The 26435-nt window shown below is 40.8% G+C and overlaps 2 protein-coding genes and 1 long non-coding RNA gene across 3 annotated transcripts in view; 2 read left to right on the forward strand and 1 right to left on the reverse strand.

Moving 5' to 3' along the window:
• The window catches only part of LOC110972380 (cytochrome P450 2F2-like), a 34907-nt gene that overhangs the window by 6299 nt on the left and 2173 nt on the right, over positions 1-26435 (forward strand). The window contains exons 5-6 of the mRNA XM_051951692.1: positions 25775-25843; positions 26007-26111. Coding sequence (XP_051807652.1) covers positions 25775-25843; positions 26007-26111 — 174 coding nt within the window. The remainder of the gene's footprint in view (positions 1-25774; positions 25844-26006; positions 26112-26435) is intronic.
• The window catches only part of LOC127535020 (uncharacterized), a 52212-nt gene that overhangs the window by 1530 nt on the left and 24247 nt on the right, over positions 1-26435 (reverse strand). The window lies entirely within an intron of this gene.
• Positions 1791-9483, forward strand: LOC110972381 (cytochrome P450 2F2-like). Its single transcript, XM_051951689.1, has 11 exons — positions 1791-2249; positions 4915-5077; positions 5547-5699; positions 5807-5967; positions 6374-6442; positions 6589-6693; positions 6896-7031; positions 7597-7682; positions 7927-8028; positions 8787-8928; positions 9013-9483. The coding sequence occupies exons 1-11, from the start codon at positions 2088-2090 to the stop codon at positions 9198-9200; spliced, it is 1467 nt and encodes a 488-aa protein (XP_051807649.1). The 5' UTR covers positions 1791-2087; the 3' UTR covers positions 9201-9483.

Here is a 26435-nt window from a genome sequence, read left to right on the forward strand (position 1 = left end):
ACTGCAATACATGCACTGTGAATTTTTTAAACTTTGATTATTGATAAGCTATAATGTGTGATAGAGATTTTTGCATAGAGCTCAACTATATGTGGGTGAAAAGTCATAGCTTTGTGTGCTCAGTCTGTTTCTCAGGGCTTTGTTGCTTTGTCACATTATTGCTCACTGCATTTTTTTGTTGCAATATAAAGTTCCACAGGTCTATCAAAGCAGCACAACCATAGCTTGAAGCAGACAAAGCTCAAAAATCCCTTCTGTTAAGAATAAGTTTTAACATTCCAAATTATAAAATAATAAATATTGAAATTTGCTTATTAATTTACAAAACTTGAAAAAATGGGATGAACATGCATAATATTATTTGAAGCACCCCCAAGTGTTATCAATAATGGGTAAACAATGGAAGCATACATTCAATAGATATTTTACTCTATGGAATACCAAACATTTTGAAGTAACAGAAGACTCAGCTGTTTCAGTCTCAGTAAAAAAAAAAAAACCACAATTGTTATTTTGCATGGATAAAAAGAGAAAAAAGATTTAAAAAATAAAAATATATGTATTTATATTGAAGCTGTTGTGTTGTATGGCATCATTTGCTCAAGTTTGCCAAGCAAACATAATTGAGGGAATTAAAAATCACATCCAGCATCTAAAATTTATCTGTCATTGTTTAAATCTGGATCTAACAGAAACTTCAAAATATCTTTGGAATCTGCAGCAGGTACAATCTGTTATTTGTGCCTTCTTCAAAAGATGGTAAAGGAAGTAAATTAAGAAGACTAAAGTTATCATGGTTGACCATAAATGGCTGGAACAAAGTCATTTTACTGTGTGGTTAAAGCAGGGTTTAAAGCAAGTCACAGAGTGTTTGATATGTTTGATGTGGTCACAGATGAGAAATCCATGACCTGCCACTCTGTATTGTGTTTCTGGGGCAGGTGAAAGGATTGGACATGAAGCTTCTTTAGGTGTGAGTGTCGATGGTGTTGATGTCAATTAGTCTCCTAAATTACATTTGCTCCACGTCTCATATGGCAGTTGGGACTGATTATATGGTTTTATTGCATGTTTTTAGATGTCCCACTGCCAATGAACGCACCTGATGAGCAAATACACTGGACCTGCGAGGTTCTCCCTTCTCCCTAACAGGAGCCAATCGACGGTGGAGAAAGAGGCTCCGGACTGGAAGGAGAGGGGTTGCAAAAGAGCCTGGGGAGGATGACAGGAGGAAGACGGCAAGAGGAAAAACGACAAGAGGAGACAGCACGAGGCTGGGAACCGAGGCAGAGAGAAACGCCGAGGCGAAGCAGGAGAAGACCCAGGACGTTACGACGCGTCACACTCACAGCGACAGGGCTAGTAGCTCTGTCTGGTGTGTGAGTACCCCTTTAGGCTTTTAGTAATGTTCTGGTGTGTGTACATCCCCGTGGGAGGGTTGATGGTGTTGGACGTCCATACTGGCAGTGGTTTTGTGTCTTTCAGGTTGCCTTCTGCAGGAGAGTCCAGGCCCGGAAGAAAGCTACTGGACACTGTAGCCACCGAACCTCATGCTCCTTACCCCGGTCTCTCTGAATCTTAAGTACTCATTTTAAACAGAGACTTCTCGTTTTAAAGGACATTGACCCCGCCGGTTTTAACCTGGTTGACACCATTTTAATAGGTTTTAACCAGTTTTGTGATTTTTTTTTAATTTAATTTTTTAAGAAAACCGCTCCCTGCCAAAAATTAATTTTATGCATGGACATCTCATTTCCGCTCTCTGTTTTAACCGTCACTGTGCTCCACCAGATACATTAAGAATCTGCAAAAACTTGCAATACCATTTACCTTCATCATTCAATCACAGACCCCACGGCTCACACATGGACCGTCTCTAATGAATCAAATATGGTCTACGTGACAATAAACACAGACACCAACAATTCGCTTCCTCTTGGTGCGAAAGGTCGTCTGTGTGTGTTTGATATAGTCACTTACTTAATACAAAGAGGCAAAGTACACATCCAGAAGAGGCAGGGCTCTGGACAGGGACACCCTTTAAAAGCAGCCACTTACTCTTTTCAGGTTGTTCAATCTATCCCAGCATGTCTTTCTCGGTCATTCTGCTGTTGCTGTGCGTTTTCTTCATCGTCTTACTTCTCAGGCCCAAGAGGCCCAAGAATTTTCCACCAGGACCTGCTCCTCTGCCTATACTGGGGAACATTTTGCACCTGAGCCTTCAAAACCCTTTGAAGGACTTGGAGAGAGTAAGAAATATGTTGCAATGAATGATGTTGCTGTGTAAATGCCTCAAAGTGTTAGAATGCCCAAAGAATCTTTGCACTACATTCTTAAATAAGCACAGGCTCCTGTTGTTTTTATGTGATTGCACATTATGTCATTGACACACAGTTGACTGCTTGCAAACTTTGAGCAGCATGGCAGGTTGTGCAGTCGTCTTTTGACAACTTTGACTGAGAAAAGTCACAGTGAGTCAGCTCATTAAAGGCATTATGGAGGATGTTTTTTTTTTTGTTTGTTTAATTTGTCTGATTCACATAAAATGAATATACTGACCTTTAGTGGACTTGTATGTATGGTCTCTAAAAGAATAAAAAAATTTAAAAAATAACTGTGGACATGGCAGGACCTGAAAATCATCAGCCAATCAATGCGCTCGGACCGAGGTGTTTGGTTTGCTCCCTTTCCTGTCAATCAAAAATCTTCCGGCTCAGACCGAGTTACGTACATTACGTACGCCTTGGACTTACGTGTTTTCTGTATGTGTTGCTTTGGTATAGCTTCGTAGTTAGCTGGTGACTTGTTTTGCTCATCTTTTTTTACATAATGGCAGATAAAGATCCAGGGGGACCCAGCCGTAAAAGACAACTTCACGAGTGCTACGCAAGTTTCTGGAGGGGGGCGTTTCTTCGTAAATGTTAAGAGGGGGGAGGTTAGAGGGGGATGAGGGAGAGGTTGTATGTGCGCATGCGCATGCTACGTTCAAAGTCGTAGGAAATTAAATCTCCTCTAATGCCTTTAAATGCCTGCAATGATCTGAGGCAACACGGTCTCACGGGGATTCGTGAAACTGTTACGTAAATTTTTTGTTTCTTTTTCGTGCGCACCAACACGATTTCGTCATGTTTTTCGTGCCGCTCACCACGAAATGTTTTTCGTGTTGCTCACAACGAAACCCGCTGTGGTAATCACAGCTGAAAGTGGTTTATACCAGCGGATTCATGACGATCTAAGCTGTCCATCGGCGTATACTGCTTGTGTGATCGCGTTTGCGGCCGCCGGCCGCCGGACATTCTTGAAATTCCTATGCAAATTGGGAAAAAAAAAAAAAAAAAAAAAAAAAAAAAAAAAGGTAAGTGTACCACCGGGTTATGGTTATGGTTAGGGTTATGGTTAGGGACGATGTCATGCAAAATATAGCGTTGGATTCGCCATGGTTTTACATTAAAAATATAATACACACATTCGTTTGAAATACGTTCTGGGTGGCACGAAAAGTCCGCCGTTTAAAATACATTGGTGCGCATTTCGTGGTGAGCGGCACGAAAAACATGACGAAATCGTGTTGGTGCGCACGAAACCGAAACTAAAACTTACGTGACAGTTTCACGAATCCTCGTGAGATCGGGCTGTCTGAGGCCACATATATTGATAAATGTGCAGGATGAGATTTTAAAACTGCCATGTGTGAGTGCACCACTATATATGGTCCACGTCATTAATTGACATCTGTGTAGGTAAAAGTAAAATGCTACTGTGCCACATCTTGGTATGATGTGACTGTTTAAGTCTTAACATTGTCACGGACTGAGTTGGTGGACCCGAGCAGAAAGCCACACTACCAGGGCTGGCTGAATGCAAGTGGTTTATTGTTTGGGGTGAAAATGGTGGCTAGGTGGGGGAAAACCAGGGTGTAGGAGCGGGGGGTTCCGGGCAGGAGTGGGGGTCCAGGCAGGAGTGGGGGTTCCAGGCAGGAGTGGGGGTTCCAGGCAGGAGTGGGGGTTCCAGGCAGGAGTGGGGGTTCCAGGCAGGAGTGGGGGTTCCAGGCAGGAGTGGGGATCCAGGCAGGAAAAACCGGTGAGGACTTTGTCGGGAGAGCCGGAGGGGAAGAAGGATGGCGGGGGATCCCGGGCAGCTGAACTGAACAAGCAGGAGAAAACAACGTCAGAACACGGCAGAAACTCAAAACAGAAAATGTTGAAGGCTAGAGCGCAAACCGAACTGCATGGTTCTTGTTTAATACTCTGGCAGGGAGTGGAAGGCTGAGCCGGTACTTATTGTAGGGGTGAGTCGTTAGCAAGATGATTGTCAGCTGCCCGGGAGACGTGGAGATAGTTGATTGCCTGAGTGGAGTCAGCTGGAGAAGCTAGACTCCACTCAGGCACCGAGCTGTAGGGGAAAGACAGGACAGAGGAACAGATGGAAGATAGGCAGGCCAGGCAGGGCAGAGGAACAGATGAGACAGGCAGGGCAGAGGAGTGGATGAGAGACAGGCAGGGCAGAGAAAACAGGAGAGGGGGAGAGAAGCAGATGGGAAAAGGGGTATTTGGGGATGTCAGGTGGGAAGGACGGGGGTGAGGAGGGAGCCCTGACAAACATACAAGAGAATTAAGATGTTTTGAGATTGATGTCCTATCAGCACTGAACCTTGTATCTATATTAAAACCATGTTGTAGTTGTCAATAATTGTGTGAAAGTCAATGAGGTATGCTGCATTGTTTTGACTTCATTTTCTCAGTGTTTTTATTATTGTGTGCTACTCTTTCATAAGGAGTTCTGTTTTCATCCTTTTTCTATTATAGGCCATGTCCTTGAGGACAATGAATTGATAAACCCCTTTAAAGATAATCTCATTCTAAAGGTATGATACATGCTTTTCAACCACTGACTTGTTATGTTGTTCCTTCCCAGCTGAAGAAATCATATGGAAATGTCTACAGTCTGTTCCTCGGTCCTAATCCGGTTGTCTTCATCCACGGGGTGAAGGCCATGAAGGAGGCTATGGTGACCAGAGCTACTGATTTTGCTGGACGACCTCAAGACCTGTTTCTGATTGACCTCTCAAAGAGAAAAGGTAGTTGGATATGACACATCACACCTTGGGTGTACCTTCTATTTAAACAGTGGCGGGAACTTATTAAGCAAGGTTTAGATGTTTAAACACTTCATTTTCTACAATCTTTTCCATCAGTACACATGTCGGCATGATTTACTCTTCAGTCCTCTTTTTGTTTGGGGAGGTAAGCTCTCTAAATGTGCATTAGCATGTAATCACATCAGTGATATTAAATACATGAAATTATTTTACTTAATTTCCAAACTCTACAGCTTTAATCGCTCAGATTTCCAATAGTTAATAGTTCAAAACTTTCTACACATTCAAAACATATCACACATCAGTGCTTCTGACTGATTTTTAGGAATTCTGAACGTCCTAACAATGGTTTTGAAGCCAACTGAAAATACAACATATATTGACTTTAACAGATGAGAACATCAATCAGATCTATTGGATATATCTATATGCTGCTTCACCTTTGCAGGAGTAATTTTGATAGATTATGGCCCACACTGGAGGGAGCATCGTCGCTTTGCTTTGATGACAATGAGAAACTTTGGCATGGGGAAGAGATCAATGGAGGACAGAATTCATGATGAGATTCAATACACCATGACAACACTGGAAAAGAGCATCGGTACGTCATCTGTGGGCCCACACAACTGTCTTTGTATTGCGCTGTTGTTTCTCTCATGCTCTTTTATGCTACCGTACAAATGTTTGCTTGCTTTTTGTCTTTTACAGGCAAAACTCTGAGTCCTCAAGTGATGTTTCATCATGCCGCCTCCAACATCATCAACCAGGTTCTTTATGGTACACGCTTCGAATATGATGATACTTTTATGACAGAAACTATTCGGTGCTTCACTGAGATTGCCAAAATAACCAACGGACCATGGGCGATGGTGAGTAGAAGCACGTTTCTGAGGTCATAAATCTGAGTCAGAAATATCTGGCAGGGAAAACAATGTTTGGAGGTACTATGTGAAAGTATGTGAAGCAATTTTTCATTTCAATGTGTGAGTGGATTGCATAACATAACTTACAAAACTGAGACCTTCTTTGACTGGCTCTACAGTTTCTGACAGTCTGCAGATTGGATGATATGCAAAAGTAATCCTAGAGTGGACTTGTGGTTCTCTCTGAACTTTGTAAGGGTGATTTCTTGCTGTATTTTCTGTCAATATTCTGACTCTGGTCCTTTAAAAAGAATAACTGAGGATATAATAATCTGTTCAGAACAATTCATACCAGGGAGTGGAATGAGAACATTCAGATTCAGACATATTAATGCTTTCGCTTTGTTTACAGCTGTATGACACTTTCCCATTCATCCGTAACCTGCCACTGCCCTTCAGAAAGGCCTTTGAGAATGTCGAGGTAAAAATCACTTTAACCACAGGCGTATAGCATAACAATCAACACACATTGCCATTTTATCACTGACACATATACTCTAATATGTGTCAGTGAAAACAAACAATGTAAAGTTATATAAACGTTGAATGATGACTTTTGTTTTTTAGACTTTGACAAGCCTTCTATTTGGCTTGTTGAATGAGCACAAGAAGACCAGAGTCCCTGGAGAGCCACAAGACTTAATTGAGAGTTATCTGGATGAAATGGATAAGGTATCACTATTGTAGATGATATGCTGTTTGTTGATCTGGTTTGTGTTTAAATAAATTACAAGAAATTCCTATTTTGCACACTGAAATCCAATTCATTGTGGTCACAAGTTGACTCCTTTCACCTCCCATAGTGTGTATCAGTATAATATAATTACATTGTACCTCACTTGCATCTCTCTTACAAAGAACACTCTTTTTTTAGAGACCAGATGACCCTTCATTTTCAGAGGACCAGCTCAACAGGTTTGCAGCAGATCTTCACTTTGCTGGCACTGACACAACTTCCAACACCCTGCTGACTGGTTTTCTTTACCTCATGAACTACCCACACATACAAGGTATAACTGCACACCCAATCATGGGTTTTCCCTCTGATTTCACTGGCTCTGTAACTGACCCATTGTTTCTATCAAATTTTTGTGCGCTCATAAGAATTACAGACACCCACTTCTATACTTACAAAACAGGGGTCAATAACTCCATTTGATCCTCTGACCAATTTATGCAACAGATCTTGCTTGACTGGCATTGATCAAAACCTCTGAAATTCGTTTTGGTACAAAACATGATAAGCTTGTGTTATTTCCACTTGCTCGTTGATTTTTAAATACCTTTGTTTACTTTAACTGAATACCATATGGCATTATAATTGGAGATACGATTTGAACAACTGAGGCCCATAACTTTTTGTACCCACATAGAAAACACAGGTTGAAAGGAAACAGAGACTGAATTCCATTCAGGTATTTCACAAAGCCATGCAAGTATGTTACCATGCAACATACTAGGACGCTGAATGGGAAGCAGTGATTATTACCAATTCATTTGACCTCTTGACATTTTGTTGTAATCTCATTGTTTTGTGAAATATGGAAAAGAAACATATTTTCTTTTCCACTTCAGAGCGATGTCAGCAAGAGATCGACAAGGTGTTGGAAGGGAAGGATCGGGCCTGTTTTGACGACAGACATAACATGCCTTACGTGCAGGTACTGTACTGTACCCTGTTCAGACAGATTTAAGGTGTGCCTGGGCTTGAGTGCCACATCTTTTAGATCATGATGAAACGTTAGCTTAAGGTTGGAGATACAGAAAATCGGTGAATTTGGAAATCCATTGTAATCACTGTACATTGCAGGTAATTCCCCTTACTGCAGCTGTATTGACCTGAGCTCTTGGGGCTGAACTTCTAAAGGCCTGCATTGTCAAATGTTTAAATCTCTCTTCATACAGGCTGTGATCCACGAAGTGCAGAGGATGTCCAACACTGTTCCACTCAGCGTCTTGCACTGCACAACGAAAGACACAGAGCTTGCGGGATATTCCATTCCGAAGGTAAGACGCAACTGGTTAAATAGGTTTTGCTGACAAAGACAACAAAGTTAAGATCATCTTTTACCTGGGTAGGTTCTTAGTCATCCAGGTCATGGTAATCCATAAGAACTTCAGGAGCAGGAAACTGCACTTTTGGTTCTTGAAGACTTTTCAAATTTTATCCAAGAGGTTTCTTCAGTTGTAACTGACTGAAGGAGAGTACCAGATGCATATTACAAAAAACAGAACAGATGGAACAACATTCTCACACCTTATGCCTCTATAAAGGTGAATAAAGTTGTGGTACAACAGAGTCAGCTATTCAGGATGAAGTTTAGCAGCCCATATGCATCTCAAGGACAAGGGCCACTCCTTAGAGGACAGCAATGTTCACATTCTGGAGAGAAATGGTGTTTCAAGAGAGGAATGAAGGAATCCATCTATATTAAATCAAAAGACGTCATCCATGACACCACCTTTCAGGTACTTTTAATGCAGTCTTGACATCTCTCCCAAGAAAGTTTGGCCACCATGAACACCTTGAGTCATTCCTCACCTGGCAGTTTACACTGTGATTCATGTGAATCTTCTTTTTAAACGGCCATAAGCCATATGAGTTATAGGTGATGATATGTCTTTGACTCCCCATCAGTCTGAGAAAGCCTCCTGAATGAGCAGTGAAATGTCTTCAAAAACCAACAAGTGAATTCCAGTTGCCTTCTAGTGAACCACTTTAGAGCATCTTATATACCTTTATTTCCGGTTTACTTCCTCCTCAGGGTACAACGATCATTCAGAACCTGACCTCATTGCACAATGAGGAGGGACAGTGGAAATACCCTCATGAATTCAACCCTGGAAATTTCCTCAATGACCAGGGAGAGTTTGTTAAACCAGAGGCCTTCATGCCTTTCTCTGCAGGTACAAGAGCATAAAAACTCTATTACGCTTGGAGTGACAGTCACAGATGGGATGAATCAAATGAAACTGTTTTTTGTTCCTCAGGTCCTCGGATGTGCCTCGGAGAGGGCCTGGCTCGTATGGAGCTCTTCCTCATCATGGTGACTCTGCTGAGGAAGTTTAAGTTCATCTGGCCTGACAATGCAGGAAAACCAGACTTCACTCCAGTCTATGGCGTCACTTTGTCTCCCAGACCTTATCGGATGAAGGTCCAACTCAGGTCATCGGCATGAAGCGACCTTAAGACACACAGCAGAAATAGTGCAGACTGAAAAACTGACTCTTAATAGCCGTGAATCCCCAAATCATTCAATTAGATTTGGACCTATTATCAGTCTCATTATTAATCATTAAGTACACTGTGCCATACTGACACAAAATGAGATGATCATGACAAGAAAACGTTCCATTTTTCAACATATATGTGGTTCAACTGTTTCTGTCAATGTGAACCATACAAGCTTTGCTGGTTTACATGAATGAATTGAGAAAACCAAATAAACCTTTTTACTTTAACACAGATGTTTCTGGTTAACAATATTTTGCTCAAGTTCATCTAATAAATGTATTTACTGTATTTTCAATAAGCTTCCTGTAGCTGAATGTACCACTCACTGTTTCATTCAGGAATTCTTAAAAAAAATGTGACAGTCTTCTTTATAAAAATAAAGCTTTGACTTCTTCCAAACAAGATAGAAAACATACTGAAGTGTACATTTTTTAATATGTACTATTTAGCGCAAGATACAAAACTATATTTTAGTGGACACCAGTCAACCGGTCAACAATGGTTTAAGATACACTACAAGGTTTAATCTTTTATTAACTCATGGGTCATGATCAAACTCATAAAGAACTCCCAGTTCATTACTTGCATTTAGACAATTGTTGGTCTGTAATGCATTTTTTCTGAAATGTTCCACTTAAATATGCAAATGAAGTATTATCTACACAGGTAGAACAACAGCACTTGTAACTTCATTAAATTCTCATATAAATGATTCCAGAAAGAGCATGGAGAGCAGATCAGTCTGGGCCAGGTTCTAAAGGCGAATCACACTGTGTAGGTCTGTCTTAACATTGGACAGCTGAGATGTCTCACACAGAATGGTGGTTAAGTTTGTTGCTTCCAGCTGTTTAGAACTCTTTCCTTTATTTATTAAATACCTCCAGGAGGAGGAGTTGTTCACATTAATGTACAGAGAAATAGTAAAGTCATTAGTCAACTATAACAACCAATTATCTAGCCTAGACAACCCACGGCAACGAATTTAATTCTCTGCCAGGGTGGGTCTAGTTACCCTCCATCAGGCTCGAGGTTGGATGTTCCTAAAACTGGCCGGACGAATCACCATGAAGTGTAGAGTCAGAAGGCGGGCGTAACTAAGTGACAACAGAGGCGCGACGATTCTGACAGAAACAACCGGCGTACAATAAACAGTTATCTTTCGACTCACCTTTGGCCACAGACCTTAAAGATTTGAAGCTAAAATTCAACTTGAAAGATAAACAAAGGATGGCACTGAAGTGTTTCATTGAGAAGAAAGACGTATTTGGACTTATGCCGATGGGATATGGCAAATCCTTAATATACCATTTGGCTCCGCTGGTTGGGAAGCTAATGGGACTTAGCCACAATCCGGCACTCTCGGAACTACGTCAGCCTATTCGTTGCGCTGATTGGTTGTATACCTACCCAATTGCTGCAGAGTGATTTGAAAGACAACCTTTTAGCCCGCCTCCCTCCCTGTCGAGTGTTCCTAGACCCTTGTGCCTTAAGAGCTGGCTCTAGCGTGGCTAGGCTACCAATTATCCCTAACATGATCAAAATGTTTCCAAAATCACCAGAGAATATTTTTGTACCTGTCTGTTTGTTGTTGAATGAAAAGTTTTTGCAGCTGTTTCAGAGGTGATGATTATCTATTTTGAAACTTTGATTGAAAATTTAGTCAAGACAATATCCTTCCAAAATAGAAAACAGGCATTCGAGGGTGATGTCTGCTGGTTTGGAGTAATTAGCTGCAGAATGAGCTAACTGCTGAGCCAAAAAGGTTGAGGAAAGAGCTTACTACTGGGCCTCAAACTCTGATAGTAAATGCCAGAGCTATGAATGATTTAAAGCACTTTTGTAGCAAAAAAAGCACCAAAGTGTTGTATTTTAACAATGATACGGTGTCTGACATTTCTAAGAAAATTATGAGGATTACTGCTGAGCATCCCACAGCTAAATCCCTTGTCATACATACGGGAGTCCTCGACGTAGAGAAGCAGCAGTCAGAAGTGCTGAAACAGGACTTCATGGATCTGCTGAACAGGGTCAGAGGTCTGAAACCTGTTGTTTATGTGAGCAGTCCACTACTTACAGTCCGGAGAGGAGATGCGAAATTTAGCAGGCTGATGCTGCTAAACAGATGACTCAAAGCTACATGTACTGCTCAATCAATAAACTTTATTGACAATTTCAACATCTTTTGGGAACGCAGGCACGTCTCTCAGGCAAATGGAATCTTCCTTAACAGATCAGGACTGCTGCTACTGTGCTCATACATTTTCTACTCCGTACGTCAGCCACAGTCAGAGATAAAAGCCAAGGACATTCAAAACAACAACAGATTGCACAGGACGCTGGAGAAGAACTGTTACTGCTGGAGATAAGGACTGACCAAGGACAACAAGGAACCCAGGAAGAGGCCTCAACTACGTCACCACCTCCTGCCCCTCATCCAACAGATCAAGGACAACAAGGGACCCAAAGAGACTTCATGTCCACCAAGGGAACCGGATGAGAACCATTGGTTCAAGGTAATGACCGGTGCGGGTCTGGCTCAGGTCTCTTGCCGCCGAAATCCCCGTTTGCTTTTCCACCGGCTATGAGCCGAGTTGCGGCAGCGTCGTTGTGTCACCGCAAGATGTCAGTACGTCACTGATGCGTAGCCGTTCCGCGATGGTGGCCCACCGTAAACATGGAGGTGCTGTTCCTGAGTTTTCCAGCCTACAATGCGATCCAGACACAAATAATCTGGCTGTTCGTAGCTACTTATCTTTGTCGTAGTCACGGGTAACGGCGATTACATTTGAGAAGACAGGTAACTGTCAGAGATGTTTTGATTCTTAACAGTGAACGTGTTAGCGTTAGCTTAGCTACTTAGCCTCAAATACTTTTGCATCCATTACATAGCGGTTAAACAAACGCAATAAATTGATGATAGTATCTATATTTACCTTTATAGATGTTCTTAATTAAGAGACAGAGGTCAGCTGTTGTCTGGGAACATCCGTGATCACGCTACTGGTGGGACACAACTGTACTGGATTTCAGCTGAAGGCTGCTGTTCTGTGCAAACTGTCATGAGACATTTTTATTGTGATATACCCTTCACTGATGTTAGCTTTTGTTTCAATAAATAGTTTGAGATGAGGATATCACTATTGCATGTTTCTACTTAAATGCCCTACTTTCATGATTTAATATCACCATAGAATTAATTTTTGCAATTGCCATAAATTTCACCGAAAGTTGAGTAACTTCTTGTGAGTAGTGTAGTAGACATATAATGTAAGCACACTTAAATAATACATCTGCTGCAGTAGTGCAGTTTATCAAGCTTGGTGTGACATATGTTGTAAGAAACAATATACGTTGCTGATATGTTTCAGATAGAAATCTGCTTCAAAACTACAACTGATTATCTGTCAAAATGTGTGTACGTAGAAGTGTGCACTTAACACTGAATAAAATCTCTGTAGATTATAGACAAAACACGCATCTTTCATCACAAATATATTTGTATTCACCTAAAGTGCAAGAGTAAAATACCAGTGTACTTAAATAGCTAAGAAGGAAAAGAATTTACAAAAAATGATTATTTTTTCTAAAAAAAAAGGCAGGAATAGTGGACAATGCAGTTTATTTCTGTGACAGTCGCTCCAGCACCGACACCATGCGCCCCATCAGTCCAGCCAAGGTGTTTGAATTTTCATCCGTCCTCTGGATGTTCTGGAGCAGGGCAGTGGTCGGGTCTCGGTGTCTTCAGATCTGTTCCAAGAACCGTTCCTCTGACGTCTCCAGATACTGCAGCAGATCCACAGCAGCTTCCTGCTTCCTTTATCCTGCATAAAGCACCCAAGCAGCATTAGTTGTCAGTAATTATTTTCTATTTTCATGAACACAGTTAACTTAAAATAAATGTTGAACTTTGTGATTTTAGGATGGGCCAAAAGATAACATATTGATCATGTTGATGTCTGCATAGTCTAAAAAGATCTTACTAGATTAAGTCTGTTGAGAGGAGGACGGCGTGGAGGAGCTGCAGGACGGAACTGGTAAGCTGCAGAGTAGTGATCCTGGTAACCTCATCATCCAAGGCCGACAACTAAATAAAATGAACAAGACATGCTGTTGATAGCATCTGTAATTTAAAACCATTTTCTCAATTAATTATTAATTTGTCCGTACGATGTCAGAAAATGTTACAAAAAATGCCTGTAATAATTTCCAGCAGTGCTAAATGCCTTGTTATATTTGAGCAACAACTAAAAACCATCAAAGAAAGCTGTGTATAAGAAATGCATGCATTGAATTTCCACATCTGCAAAGCTGGAAAATCACAGAACAATCAGCATTTTACCTTGAAATTATAAAAATAGCTGCACATTACCAGTACTCCTCACTTCATTGTGTTAATTTGATCTTTTGAATAAGTTTTAGACTCGGATTAATAATGTTAAACAGTTTATTGGTTCTTCAAGGGAAATTTATATGATTATCATATAGTTCAGAAATATGATTAATGGGTCATTGTGTAACAACGTGGGAGGTTCTGAATACAGGTCTGGCAATGAAATATTGCTGCTGCTTTCCTCAGGTTTTATAAGACGTTTTTCGTAGCTTGTTAGCTCAGCAGTGGCTAACTGGTTAGCAAACAATAGTCGACCTCTGATCACTGATCCTGTGTCCGGACCACGTTAGCTGGCGTAACGTTCATAATATTGACGTGGGAGGGTTGTAGCTAGCGTATTCATAGTCGGCTAAAAGCAGGGTGTTTGAGAAATAAAACTTACCAGGATCAGGATCAGTGGTACAGCGGCCTGCATCAACTCCTGCTCAGCTGTGGCCGGTTGGACCCGGTTGGAATCACGGAATGCAGCCGGTCAAAATGGGGGCTCTTTTTGGCCAAAAACTGCTGCATCCCGGCTGCCTTTTCTGGTCCTTGTAGTCATTTCTGAGCTTTTTAGTTGTTGAGGAGTTAGTCAGGCTCCGTTCGTACAGCTGTAGCCATCTCCCACTGGATTGTTTCGAACACCAGTGTGGTCCAAGAGGCTCCCTCTAACTTCCACTGAATTTCATATGAAGACCACAGTTACAGGAAGCTTTGGGTCTCCTCCTCAGACCGTTGCTGCTTGGATTTTGCTTCTATATTTACCGGTTTTTAAAACACAAACACTGAACATTACTGCTGCTCGCTCGGCTGTTTAAAAATGGGCTTCTGTGTTTCCGCTGTTGACGGTCGGTCACTGTAACACCCCCAGCCCCTGACATACTGGGCTCTCACCTCGGTCCACCTCCGGCCCAGCAACGACTTGGGGCCGGTGCGAGTCCCAGTTTTTGGAGCCCGGAGGCGGCCCACCGCCTGTCGACAAACAAAAACCCGGGGCCGAATCGGGTGCCGACTCCAATCTCGAACCGGAACTGCCTCGGTCGAAAAGTGGGTAGAGAGGCCTCAACTACATCACCACCTCCTGCCCCTCATCCAACAGATCAAGGACAACAAGGGACCCAGAGAGAGGCCTCAACTACATCACCGCCTCTTGCCCCTCATCCAACAGATCAAGGACAACAGGGGACCCAGAGAGAGGCCTCAACTACATCATCGCTTCCTGCCCCTCATCCAACAGATCAAGGACAACAAGGGACCCAGAGAGAGGCCTCAACTACATCACCGCCTCTTGCCCCTCATCCAACAGATCAAGGACAACAGGGGACCCAGAGAGAGGCCTCAACTACATCATCGCCTCCTGCCCCTCATCCAACAGATCAAGGACAACAAGGGACCCAGAGAGAGGCCTCAACTACATCATCGCCTCCTGCCACTCATCCAACAGACCACTGTCCATCTTCACTCTCACAGCAAGAGGAGTGGCTTCCACTCCCAACAGGAGGTTTTTTTCAACCTCAACCTGTAGAAACCCCCCCTAACTCTTTGCCCTCCCCAGCCAGTCTCTCTCCTTCCCCTACTCATCTGGATTTCACAGATGACATGAAAAGGCCTGTTAATGCTAGAACAAAACTGACACCGCGCTGAAATCCCATGTGCTTGCCAACTAGTCTTGTCTTTGAAAATTCAGCTGTTTCTGATGTCTGATATGTGCCAGGTCCAGGCTTCAAAGCTGATATTAATGTATCAACCAGGAAAAGCCGGGGCCTTATGGGAATCAGGTAACCAGTATTTCTGTCCTAGTAGGCAACAGAAAAAGAAAGGTGGCTATGTCAAGACCCAGAAAGAAAAAGCTTTTGAATATAGTACATATTGTTTGTGAACCACACACAACTTCTGCTCACATGGCAGCCAAAACTCTTCAAACATTAAAGATGGCTCTCGGATCAAAAATTAGAAAGAGATCTAGAAGGTAAAATTAAACAACTAACTGATGAATATACAACAAACCCAAATAATCAGATATGGACTGAATTACAAAATACAAAAATACAGCTGGATGAGATGTTATCCAAAAGGACCGAGTTCATAATACAATTGCGATACAACAACTTTGAGCATAATAACAAATCAGGTAAATTTCTTGCAAACCAACTCCAACGCAATCGGGAAAAGTCTCTCATAACAGCGATAAAAGGGACAACTGGTGAGTATATGCAATCACCAGGAGAAATTAATCATATTTTTTACACTTATTATGGGAATCTGTATTCAGAAAATAACAAACCCAACCCTGAGCATATTGAGGCATTTCTCAGTAGTTTAAATATGCCTCAGTTATCTACTGAACATAGAAATACCCTAGATGCTCCACTGTCCATAAATGAGCTGTCCAGTGCTCTAGACAGTATGCCTAATGGTAAGGCACCAGGCCCGGACGGTTTCCTGGCCGAATTTCTGAAGCATTTCTGGTCGATGCTTGCGCCACTGTTTTTTAGATTAGTAACAGAAATTAAAACCAACGGTCACATACGGCCGCACATGAACACAGCAGCAATTAAACTTTTATTAAAGTCAGATAAAGACCCCACCCTTCTGTCAAGCTACTGCCCGATATCACTAATTAACACCGACATTAAAATTATTGCAAAGGCCTTGGCATCTAGACTAGAGACAGTAATTTCGACAATTATCCATAATGATCAAACTGGCTTTATTAAAGGTCGACACTCTACCAACAACGTAAGAAGGCTCTTAAATTTGATTAACATGTCACAGCGGCAGGGCAAAAAGGCAGTTATCATATCGTTGGATGCAGAAAAAGCCTTTGACAAAGTTAACTGGTCTTTCCTCTTTGCTGTTCTGAATAAGCTTGGCTTTGGAGAGTCATTAGTTCACTGGGTGTCAGCACTATATGATTCTCCCAAAGCTACTGTCACCACTAATGGAATCGCGTCAAAGACCTTCACCTTACAGAGAGGCACCAGACAGGGCTGCCCACTCTCTCCTCTATTATTTGCGATATTCATTGAGCCGTTGGCAACAGCTGTGCGCCAGGATGTCAGGATCCAAGGAATCCGCTCTGGGGCAACAGAACACAAAATTAATTTATACGCATATGATATATTACTTTATTTAGAAGAACTGGCTACTTCATTAAGGGAAGTATTTAACTTAATAACTAAATTTTCACAGTTATCAGATTATTCCATAAATTGGACAAAATCAACATTACTTCCGATCACAGAAAATCCATGGAATCCTGCAGATCAGGACCCTCACTACTCTTTCCCTACAGGCAACTTAAAATACTTAGGCATAAAAATTTCACCTAAATTATCTGAATTAACTCACTTAAATTTTGCCCCACTACTGGATAACATCACCAATGACCTACAGCACTGGAACAATCTCCCTATATCTCTTATGGGACGAATAGCTACTATTAAAATGAAAATCCTACCAAAAATAAATTACTTCTTTTCAATGATTCCATTCAAACCAACGTCCAACTGGTTCCAGTCGCTGGACTTGGGGGGGGGGGGGGGGGCTGTGGGGGGAGTGGGGCTGTGGGCCGGTGGGGCGCCGTGTGGGTCTGCTATGGCCCGTTCTGCTGCGCAGGCCTTGGGGCTCTGGCTGTGTCGGCGGGGGTCGTTCCGGGTTCCTGGGCTGGCTCTCCGCTCGGTGGCTCCTGCGGGGGGGCTGTGTGGACCTCCTTGGGCTGGAGGAGACAGTTCCCTCCTTTTGGTGGAGGTTTGTCATGCATGCCAGACCCACCACACCGGCACCTACCAAAACTCAATAGAGTTTGTTCCCCCAGTCGCTGAGTCAGTGGAGGTTGCTGGGTTAGTGTCTGTGGATCTCACTCTGCTTTATCTATCCTTCTTGTGGTCTCCTGACATCTTCATGATTGATCCAGTTGGGATTTTGTCGTATTTGGTGTTTGTGAAGGGTCTTAGATTTGTAACTGGTTTTAAGGTGTGAACTAAAGAGCACAAACAAATAAAATGCACCTTTTCTCTTAGAACACTGTCTATGCCTCACCTTTCTGTCTGTCCTGTGTTTGTTTTATGTTTCACTTGGGTGTACACAGCCCTCAATGGCATAATGTAGGAAACAGCTTGAAATAAACATGATAGGTTAATTTGCCATGAGGACAGGTAATGGTCACAGTCACAAAGAAGAAAAAAAAATTGCATGAAGCTTAAGTAATGACACCATGGTTGGTTGGTGTCATTTCTAAACGGACTTGCAGACAAAAAAAAAAAAAAAAAGGAATTAATAACACTTGAAAATACGGTAAACTTTTTGCTTTAATTGAAACACTGATAAACATCCAGAATACAAGGCTCTAAGAACAGACATGAGGTCACGAGCAAACACTCAGAATGGAACTAAACATCAAAAAACATCACCTAAAAGATTTTCCACAGAGGCCTAAATAGTTATAGTAGTGAAGAGAAGAGAAGAGAAGAGAAGAGAAGAGAAGAGAAGAGAAGAGAAGAGAAGAGAAGAGAAGAGAAGAGAAGAGAAGAGAATCCTTTATTGATCCACAGAGGGGAAATTCGGGTATTGCAGCAGCACAGGGCAAGTACAAAGATACAATGGTAACACAGGGCAAGTACAAGGAATTCAAGGGTAATTGCACATAGTTTTTAGGACAAACCAAGGGTGACATATAATAAACAAAACAAATGGCGAAACAATTGTTTCGCCATTTGTTTTGTTCGACTGTAGACAGGTATTTTGCAAACACTGTAAACACACACACACACTAATACATGTTAGAGAAGTAGATAATGGCAGTAAAGTCAATTATTTTAATAATTTGAAAAGACAATATATGATTACACTATATACACATTTATAAACAAAATACTGATTAACACATTAGTCAGTTTTCTGATATATTGATTATATTGATACTCCAAACATGATTTATATATGTAGTATGATTTTCTCTGATATATAACTTTTATCTATTATAGCCTATATATATGTGAATGATGTTGATACTCCATCTATGATTTATATATATTCATTTTCTCTAATATATAACTTCTATGTATTGTTTTATATAGAAATATGTGTTCATTAGTCAGTATTTTGTTTATGTATATATAGTGTAATCATATATTGTCTCTTCAAATTATTAAAATAATTGACTTCGCTGCCATTATCTGCTTCTCTAACATATATTAGTGTGTGTGTGTTTACAGTGTTTGCAAAATACCTGTCGACAGTCGAGCTTAATATCAGAATATTCTATTACCCATTATTATTATTATTATTATTATTATTCCCGCTATGGATATTAAAATACGCCCAACCATTTGTCCTGTATCATAGCTACTTGTATGACGTTTGCAGCAAAAAAATAAAAATAAAAAACGCGTGAAAATCAGTTTTATATTCAGAGTTAAGATGGATTAAATGCGGCTGACCGGACCAAGATGGCGGCCCCACCGCTCGTCAGCCCCAATAGGCAGTAGCGGTCGATGCGGCGTCTACTCTTTAATATGTCTATGGTCACTGTGCCACGGAAAGTAGACACGCATGCGCACTCACATACTGCTGAGTGAACGGTCGATAGCAGGCAGCCAGGCGGTGTACCCATAGATACTGGTGGAAGAGCGGCGTAACCCCACCAGATCTTTTGCCAGTACACAGTACCGGACCGTTCCGGCTTACTTTCCCCCCTGAGTCTTATCCTGCCTTTATAGTAGCGCTGAGGTCAAGATGACAATTTCAAATTGCGAGTCTTTGGACTGGTTTTTGCTTTTGACGGTCGTCAGGCTGTTGCAATTTCCAAACAGGTTTCAAGGATAATTTCGCCTTGTGTATTTTAACAGTTTTGACTGTAACATCTGGTGCATCAGTTTATCTTATAATATCTCAACCTAGAAACCTGGATCTATCTTCTCCAAAGCAGTAATAAATCCTAGAGTATTTTATGCTCTAGAAGTTCCACTTTATACTTTTGGGCAATCGACATTAAAAATCACCAAAAAATCTTCAAGAGTGCAATTGAGGACAGTTTACTTTCACCAGCAACAACTCACTTCCTCTTGTCACCTCACCTCTGTGTGCTTGATATGTCATCACATACCTTAATCCAGAGAACCAGTCAGACGAGGCTGGGCTCAGGGCAAAGGTACTTTGATAAAAGCAGGTTTATCACTCACTCTCTTCAGTTCAGTCCAATCCGTGCTATCATGTTCCTTTCACTTGTCCTGCTGGGGCTATGCATCTGCTTCATCATCCTTCAGTTGAGGCCCAGGAGGCCCAAGAACTTTCCACCAGGACCCCCTGGGGAACCTTTTGCACCTAAATCTAAAGAATCCCTTGGAGGACTTGGAGAAAGCAAGAAAAATGTTGCAATGAATGATGTTGCTCTTAAAATTCCTTTAACTGCTGTAACTATGAAAGAATCTTGATGCTTACATCAGCATGGGTTACTCAGTAACGCTACAGATCCTGTTCTTTTTATGTGATTGTTGGCATTGAGTTGACTTCTTGCACACTTGGAGTGTATCCAAGCAGTATGACAGGTCAAGACCAGTTTGTAATTTTGATTGTTGAGATAAGTCAAATTAAATCTGATCAAATTTCTTCATGCAGCATTTTTGTTGTGTAATGTGTAACTGATTGCATCACAGGCATGACACAGCAATACTAGCTGAAAGTCACAAGTCCTGACCTAGAAAAATGGCACCAGAGGGTCATTGTAGACAGGCATGGCTTATTGTAGAAAATCAGTTTGTGACAATAAAACATATGTGAGGATATTTTTTATGCAAGAGTTCAACATAATTTAAGTGAAAGGGCTGAGCTTTGTGGTGCTCAGTGCATTAAAAAATGTATCTGAAAGCAGCAACGTTCCTTTACAGAAACGTGGGAGAATTCTGGAGAATAATTTATGAATGTCACTGTATTCTAATAGAGAGTTTGCATCACACTGGACTTCAAACTCTGCAGATTTCCTCCAGACTTCGAAATGAAATGCCAAATAAACTTTAAACTGAAAAGTGTCACAGCAGAAAAAAAAAGTTTGAAATGTTAATAAAAACAGTGATATGTAAACACTCTCCAACAAGTAGGTATTAAAAGCATTTACAGATGCAGCTCAAAAAATTTAATATTGTGAAAAATTCTGGGTTTTCTTTGGTACTTACAGTGGCTTGTGAAAGTATTCGGCCCCCTTGAACTTTTCAGCCTTTTGCCACATTTCAGGCTTCAAACATAAAGATATGAAATTCAAATGTTTTGTCAAGAATCAACAACAAGTGGGACACAATTGTGCAGTAGAAAGAAATTTATTGGATATTTTAAACTTTTTTAATAAATAAAAACCTGAAAAGTGGGGCATGCAATATTATTCGGCCCCCTTGCATTAATACTTTGTAGCGCCACCTTTTGCTGCAATTACAGCTGCAAGTCACTTGGGGTATGTCTCCATCAGTTTTGCACATTGAGAGACTGAAATTCTTGCCCATTCTTCCTTGCAAAACAGCTCGAGCTCAGTGAGGTTGGATGGAGAGCGTTTGTGAACAGCAGTCTTCAGCTCTGCCCACAGATTCTCGATTGGATTCAGGTCTGGACTTTGACTTGGCCATTCTAACACCTGGATACGTTTATTTGTGAACCATTCCATTGTAGATTTGGCTTTATGTTTTGGATCATTGTCCTGTTGGAAGATACATCTCCGTCCCAGTCTCAGGTCTTTTGCAGACTCCAACAGGTTTTCTTCCAGAATGCTCCTGTATTTAGCTCCATTCATCTTCCCATCAATTTGAACCATCTTCCCTGTCCCTGCTGAAGAAAAGCAGGCCCAAACCATGAGGCTGCCACCACCATGTTTGACAGTGGGGATGGTGTGTTCAGGTGATGAGCTGTGTTGCTTTTACGCCAAACATATCGTTTTGCATTGTGGCCAAAAAGTTCGATTTTGGTTTCATCTGACCAGAGCACCTTCTTCCACATGTTTGGTGTGTCTCCCGGGTGGCTTGTGGCAAACTTCAAACGAGACTTTTTATGGATATCTTTGAGAAATGGCTTTCTTCTTGCCACTCTTCCATAAAGGCCAGATTTGTGCAGTGTACGACTGATTGTTGTCCTATGGACGGACTCTCCCACCTCAGCTGTAGATCTCTGCAGTTCATCCAGAGTGATCATGGGCCTCTTGGCTGCATCTCTGATCAGTCTTCTCCTTGTTCGAGGTGAAAGTTTAGAGGGACGGCCGGGTCTTGGTAGATTTGCAGTGGTCTGATACTCCTTCCATTTCAATATGATTGCATGCACAGTGCTCTTTGAGATGTTTAAAGCTTGGGAAATCTTTTTGTATCCAAATCCGGCTTTAAACTTCTCCACAACAGCATCTCGGACCTGCCTGGTGTGTTCCTTGGTCTTCATGATGCTCTCTGCACTTTAAACAGAACCCTGAGACTATCACACAGCAGGTGCATTTATACGGAGACTTGATTACACACAGGTGGATTCTATTTATCATCATCAGTCATTTAGGACAACATTGGATCATTCACAGATCCTCACTGAACTTCTGGAGTGAGTTTGCTGCACTGAAAGTAAAGGGGCCGAATAATATTGCACACCCCACTTTTCAGTTTTTTATTTGTTAAAAAGGTATAAAATATCCAATAAATTTCGTTCTGCTTCACGATTGTGTCCCAATTGTTGTTGATTCTTGACAAAAAATTAAAATTTTATATCTTTATGTTTGAAGTCTGAAATGTGGCGAAAGGTTGAAAAGTTCAAGGGGGCCGAATACTTTCACAAGGCACTGTATGTCATAAAAGTAAACATTCATATATTCTATAATTATTACACATAACATAAAATATTTGAAGCCTTTCATTTGTTTTGATCTTAATGATTACAGATTAAAATGACTGAAAATCTGAAATCCAGCATCTATATATTATTAGATTATATGTCATATAAAGCGTGTTCACAACTACATGCTCATATGACACATTCAATGCAAAGTGAAATATTTTAAGGAATCTCTTATTTTAAAACTGTCTATGAAAGAACAAAATTGCATGACTGTTTTTGTGACAAAAATACTTGTGTTTCAATGATTTCATCACAGAAAATCAGGAATCATGGCAGTCTTTAGAAACTCCAGACTGCCATCATATACATGGTCTTTACAAGTGTATGAAAACTTTTGTTCAAAACTGTATGTGATTGAAAAAAGGCCACTAAATTCCTACAGCGATCTGAGAACAGCAGGACACATACATATAGACAAACATGTAGGATATAATTCAGCATGCAGTGCTACTACAAGCGGTCATCCACATCAATAAATTGTACACCAGTAACACCAGGGTGGTGCAAAATGACCACATGCCTCACATCAAACATTGGACGGGTGGGAATAGATACAAAAAAAAAGTTTTATTCTTTAAATGCAATAGAGTTCAATGCTATTGAAGCACAATTTCAAATGTGATGTGATCATTTTTGTCTTGAAATACAGAAGATTTAAGACTGATACAGCATCATGTAAATCGTTTGCAGTAAAACCCCTTTGTACTTTCCAGTAATTGGCCGTCTGCCTTATCATTTCTAACGTGCCTGTAATAATGTTATTACTTACTTTTCTGAGTGCGTCTACTGTTATTGTGTGTTACTCTTTCCAGTTTATTTTTTTATTTTGATACTGTAGTTTTTTTTTTTTTTTAAATCATTCCTCCTACTCTTCCTTATGATTAAATTTGCTCTGCTGCATCTATTTTTGTCATAATCCCTGACAGGTCAATAAATACTACTGAACCACTTAAAAATATTTGAAGATGTTACACATGTATCTTAAACACCCCTCTGCAATGTACCTTTACAGCTGAGGAAGTCTTATGGAAATGTCTACAGTCTGTTCCTCGGCCCTAGACCAAGTGTAGTCATCAATGGGGTGAAGGCCATGAAGGAGGCTATGGTGATCAAGGCTGCTGAATTTGCTGGACGACCGCAAGACCTGCTTCCTCATGATGTCACCCAGAGGAACGGTAAAATAGACATTTATGTCATAGGACAGATGATGAAAGGTGATTTCAAAATAAACAGTACATAAACAAACCAAAGTCCATGACAGAGGAAAGACCTGAGGAACCTCTAGGTTCATTAAAACCAAAAATGTTGTGATACTGGACAAGAATGGAAACGTTCACATTGACAGTCATGTTTTCAGAAAAAGTTCCTTGACTGACTAATCAGCTCTTTGTTTTGCTACACCTATTGTAGGATTTATTTTTTCAGATTATGGCCCCAGCTGGAAGGAGCATCGTCGCTTTTCTCTCATGACAATGAGGAACTTTGGTCTGGGGAAGAAATCAATGGAGGAGAGAATTCATGACGAGACTCAATACATCATTAAAACGCTGGATAACAACATTGGTGGGTCCACACAACTCAGTTTTGTTGCAACAGGCAACTTTCCACGGCAAGAATTCAGGGAAGATGTCAAGTGGCGCAAACGTTGACAGGAACAGCAAACAGATCAACTTCTTTACTCTGTTTACATTGCAGTGCAGGATCTGACAGGTTTAACTGTGATGTGCCCAAACGATGATAAACAGCAGCTTCTTGGGGCAACTCCGCTTTAATTAACACTGAAGATTAACATTCACAACCATTTTTGCCCGTGGGTTTTTTGTTTTTTTTACTTTTTGCTTTACAGTGTTCAAATGGAGAAGGCTGCTGTCCAGTGAGGATAATTAGTATCCTGAAACAATGACACTTGTTCTGCCATCAGCATTGTCTTCTCCAAGTTTAGCAAGATTCAAGCCCCACAAAGCAATTTTGCAGGACTGCTCAGAAGTACCTATGCTGAAGTAGGGACTTTTCCTGTAAATGAAATGCTTCTGTAATGGAAAACAGCTTACTGACTCTGTGATGTGTTGTGTTCTTGTACAATGCTGTTTTGAGCTATAGTTTGCAATATATCTTTTACAGGCAAAACTCTGACTCCTCAAGTTATGTTTCATAATGCGGCTTCCAACATCATGTGCCAGGTTGTCTTTGGTACACGCTACGAGTATGACGATGAGTTCATCGCAACGATTATTCAGACTGCCACTGATCTTACCAAGGCCGCAAATGGACCATGGGCGATGGTGAGTCAAAGCATGTGGGGTCAGTCACGTCGCCCCTGTGTGTTATTTTTTTTAGGTTTTTAAGGCAACAAAGACAGGATCCAAGTTGTTTAAGTCTATGTTGATGGCCATTTTGTACAATCACAGACTACAAAAGGGTATGGACTTAAAATAGAGTGACCAAACATCCTGTTTTACCAGAACATGTCTTGTTTTCACATCCTGTCCTGACCATCCTGGTTGCATTTTATGAAATGAGGAAAATATCCTAATTTTCATTTCTTTTCATTGGGCCACTAAACTGACCGGCACTGGGACGTACTCTGTACCTGCAGTGCTGCATGTGAGCTATTTTTGTTCAAGTTGCATTGTTAATATAGCAGAGATATATATATATTTTTTTTTTCAGTACAGAAGAGACATGATTTCTATCACTATTTCCTTCATTATTTTTGAAACGTGTCATAACAAAACATGTTGAGTAACCTGAAAAGTCTGTCCGAATTTGTGTCTTTGGTTATAGATAGCATTTTGGAATACAGCAGTTTTCTATCCATACAGAGAAGGCATACTTGAAATGTATTGAAATTATAAGGCATCTTTGAGTAAACTTCGAGTATCATTTGAGTATCTCATTGCCAAATCCCAAAAGCAGTTTTGGCAGTCACACAGGCTGTGAAGTCGAGGTGTGAAAATCAGAAAAGCATGCTTCCAAGTCAAAAGAAGGCTGAGTCACTAAACACACAGGCAAAACCAGGCAGTGTGAATACACCTGCCATGAGACAAAAGCAAATACAAGCACAACAGGAAGTACCAAAATAAAACAGGAAATAAAGAAACAAGACCTCTGAATGTGAGATGGATATGACATTACCTTCATAAGAACTAGCTTAAGCTGTGCGTTTTATGTCTTAACTCTTCTCAGTCAAACAAAATAACTGACAATAAAACCATCTCTTCAAAGTTATTTATGGCAGAAATCAGAATATTTAACATATAATGATTGTTATTATCCTTGTTATTGTTTTGTTTCAGCTGTACAGCTCTTTTCCATGGATTCGTAAGCTGCCACTGCCCTTCAACAGGGCCTTTAATGCAATGAAGGTAACTTTAAAGCGATTACCCATGCACACATATCCTACATACTGTGTATCCATTCAGAATATTTAGGTAAAAATGAGACTTACCATAAAAAAACAGAAATCTTTTATTTACTTTGTCAGTGGAAACAAAAAGTACATTTATACAAATGATTGTGTTTTTTTAGCATTCTTCTGACCTTGTGCTTCGTTCGTTGAACGAGCACAAGAAGACCAGAGTTCCTGGAGAGCCTCGAGACTTTCTTGACTGCTACCTGGATGAACTGGATAAGGTGTGTGAAACCAGTCAACTCACTATCTCAGATGAAATATTGTTGTAATGGACATTGGTTGTGTTGAAATTAAGGAGAACACATTCCAATCTTATTTTTTTGTGTGGACACAAGCTGACTCTTTTCACCTCCCACAGTGTGCATCAGTATGGTATACTGTCATTTTTACCTTTTAATTACCTTTCAATATGAAACCTGTGAAAGTCATGCACTCATGTTACCATGCATCAAACCAGGAACTTAAATGGAGAGTAGAAAGAAATAACCAATTTTTTTTATTCTATTTTTTTGTACCTTTGCTTTATCATATTGTTTCTTCTCATG

Source organism: Acanthochromis polyacanthus, chromosome 8 (genome assembly GCF_021347895.1).
Source record: "Acanthochromis polyacanthus isolate Apoly-LR-REF ecotype Palm Island chromosome 8, KAUST_Apoly_ChrSc, whole genome shotgun sequence".
NCBI classification, from domain to species: domain Eukaryota; kingdom Metazoa; phylum Chordata; class Actinopteri; family Pomacentridae; genus Acanthochromis; species Acanthochromis polyacanthus.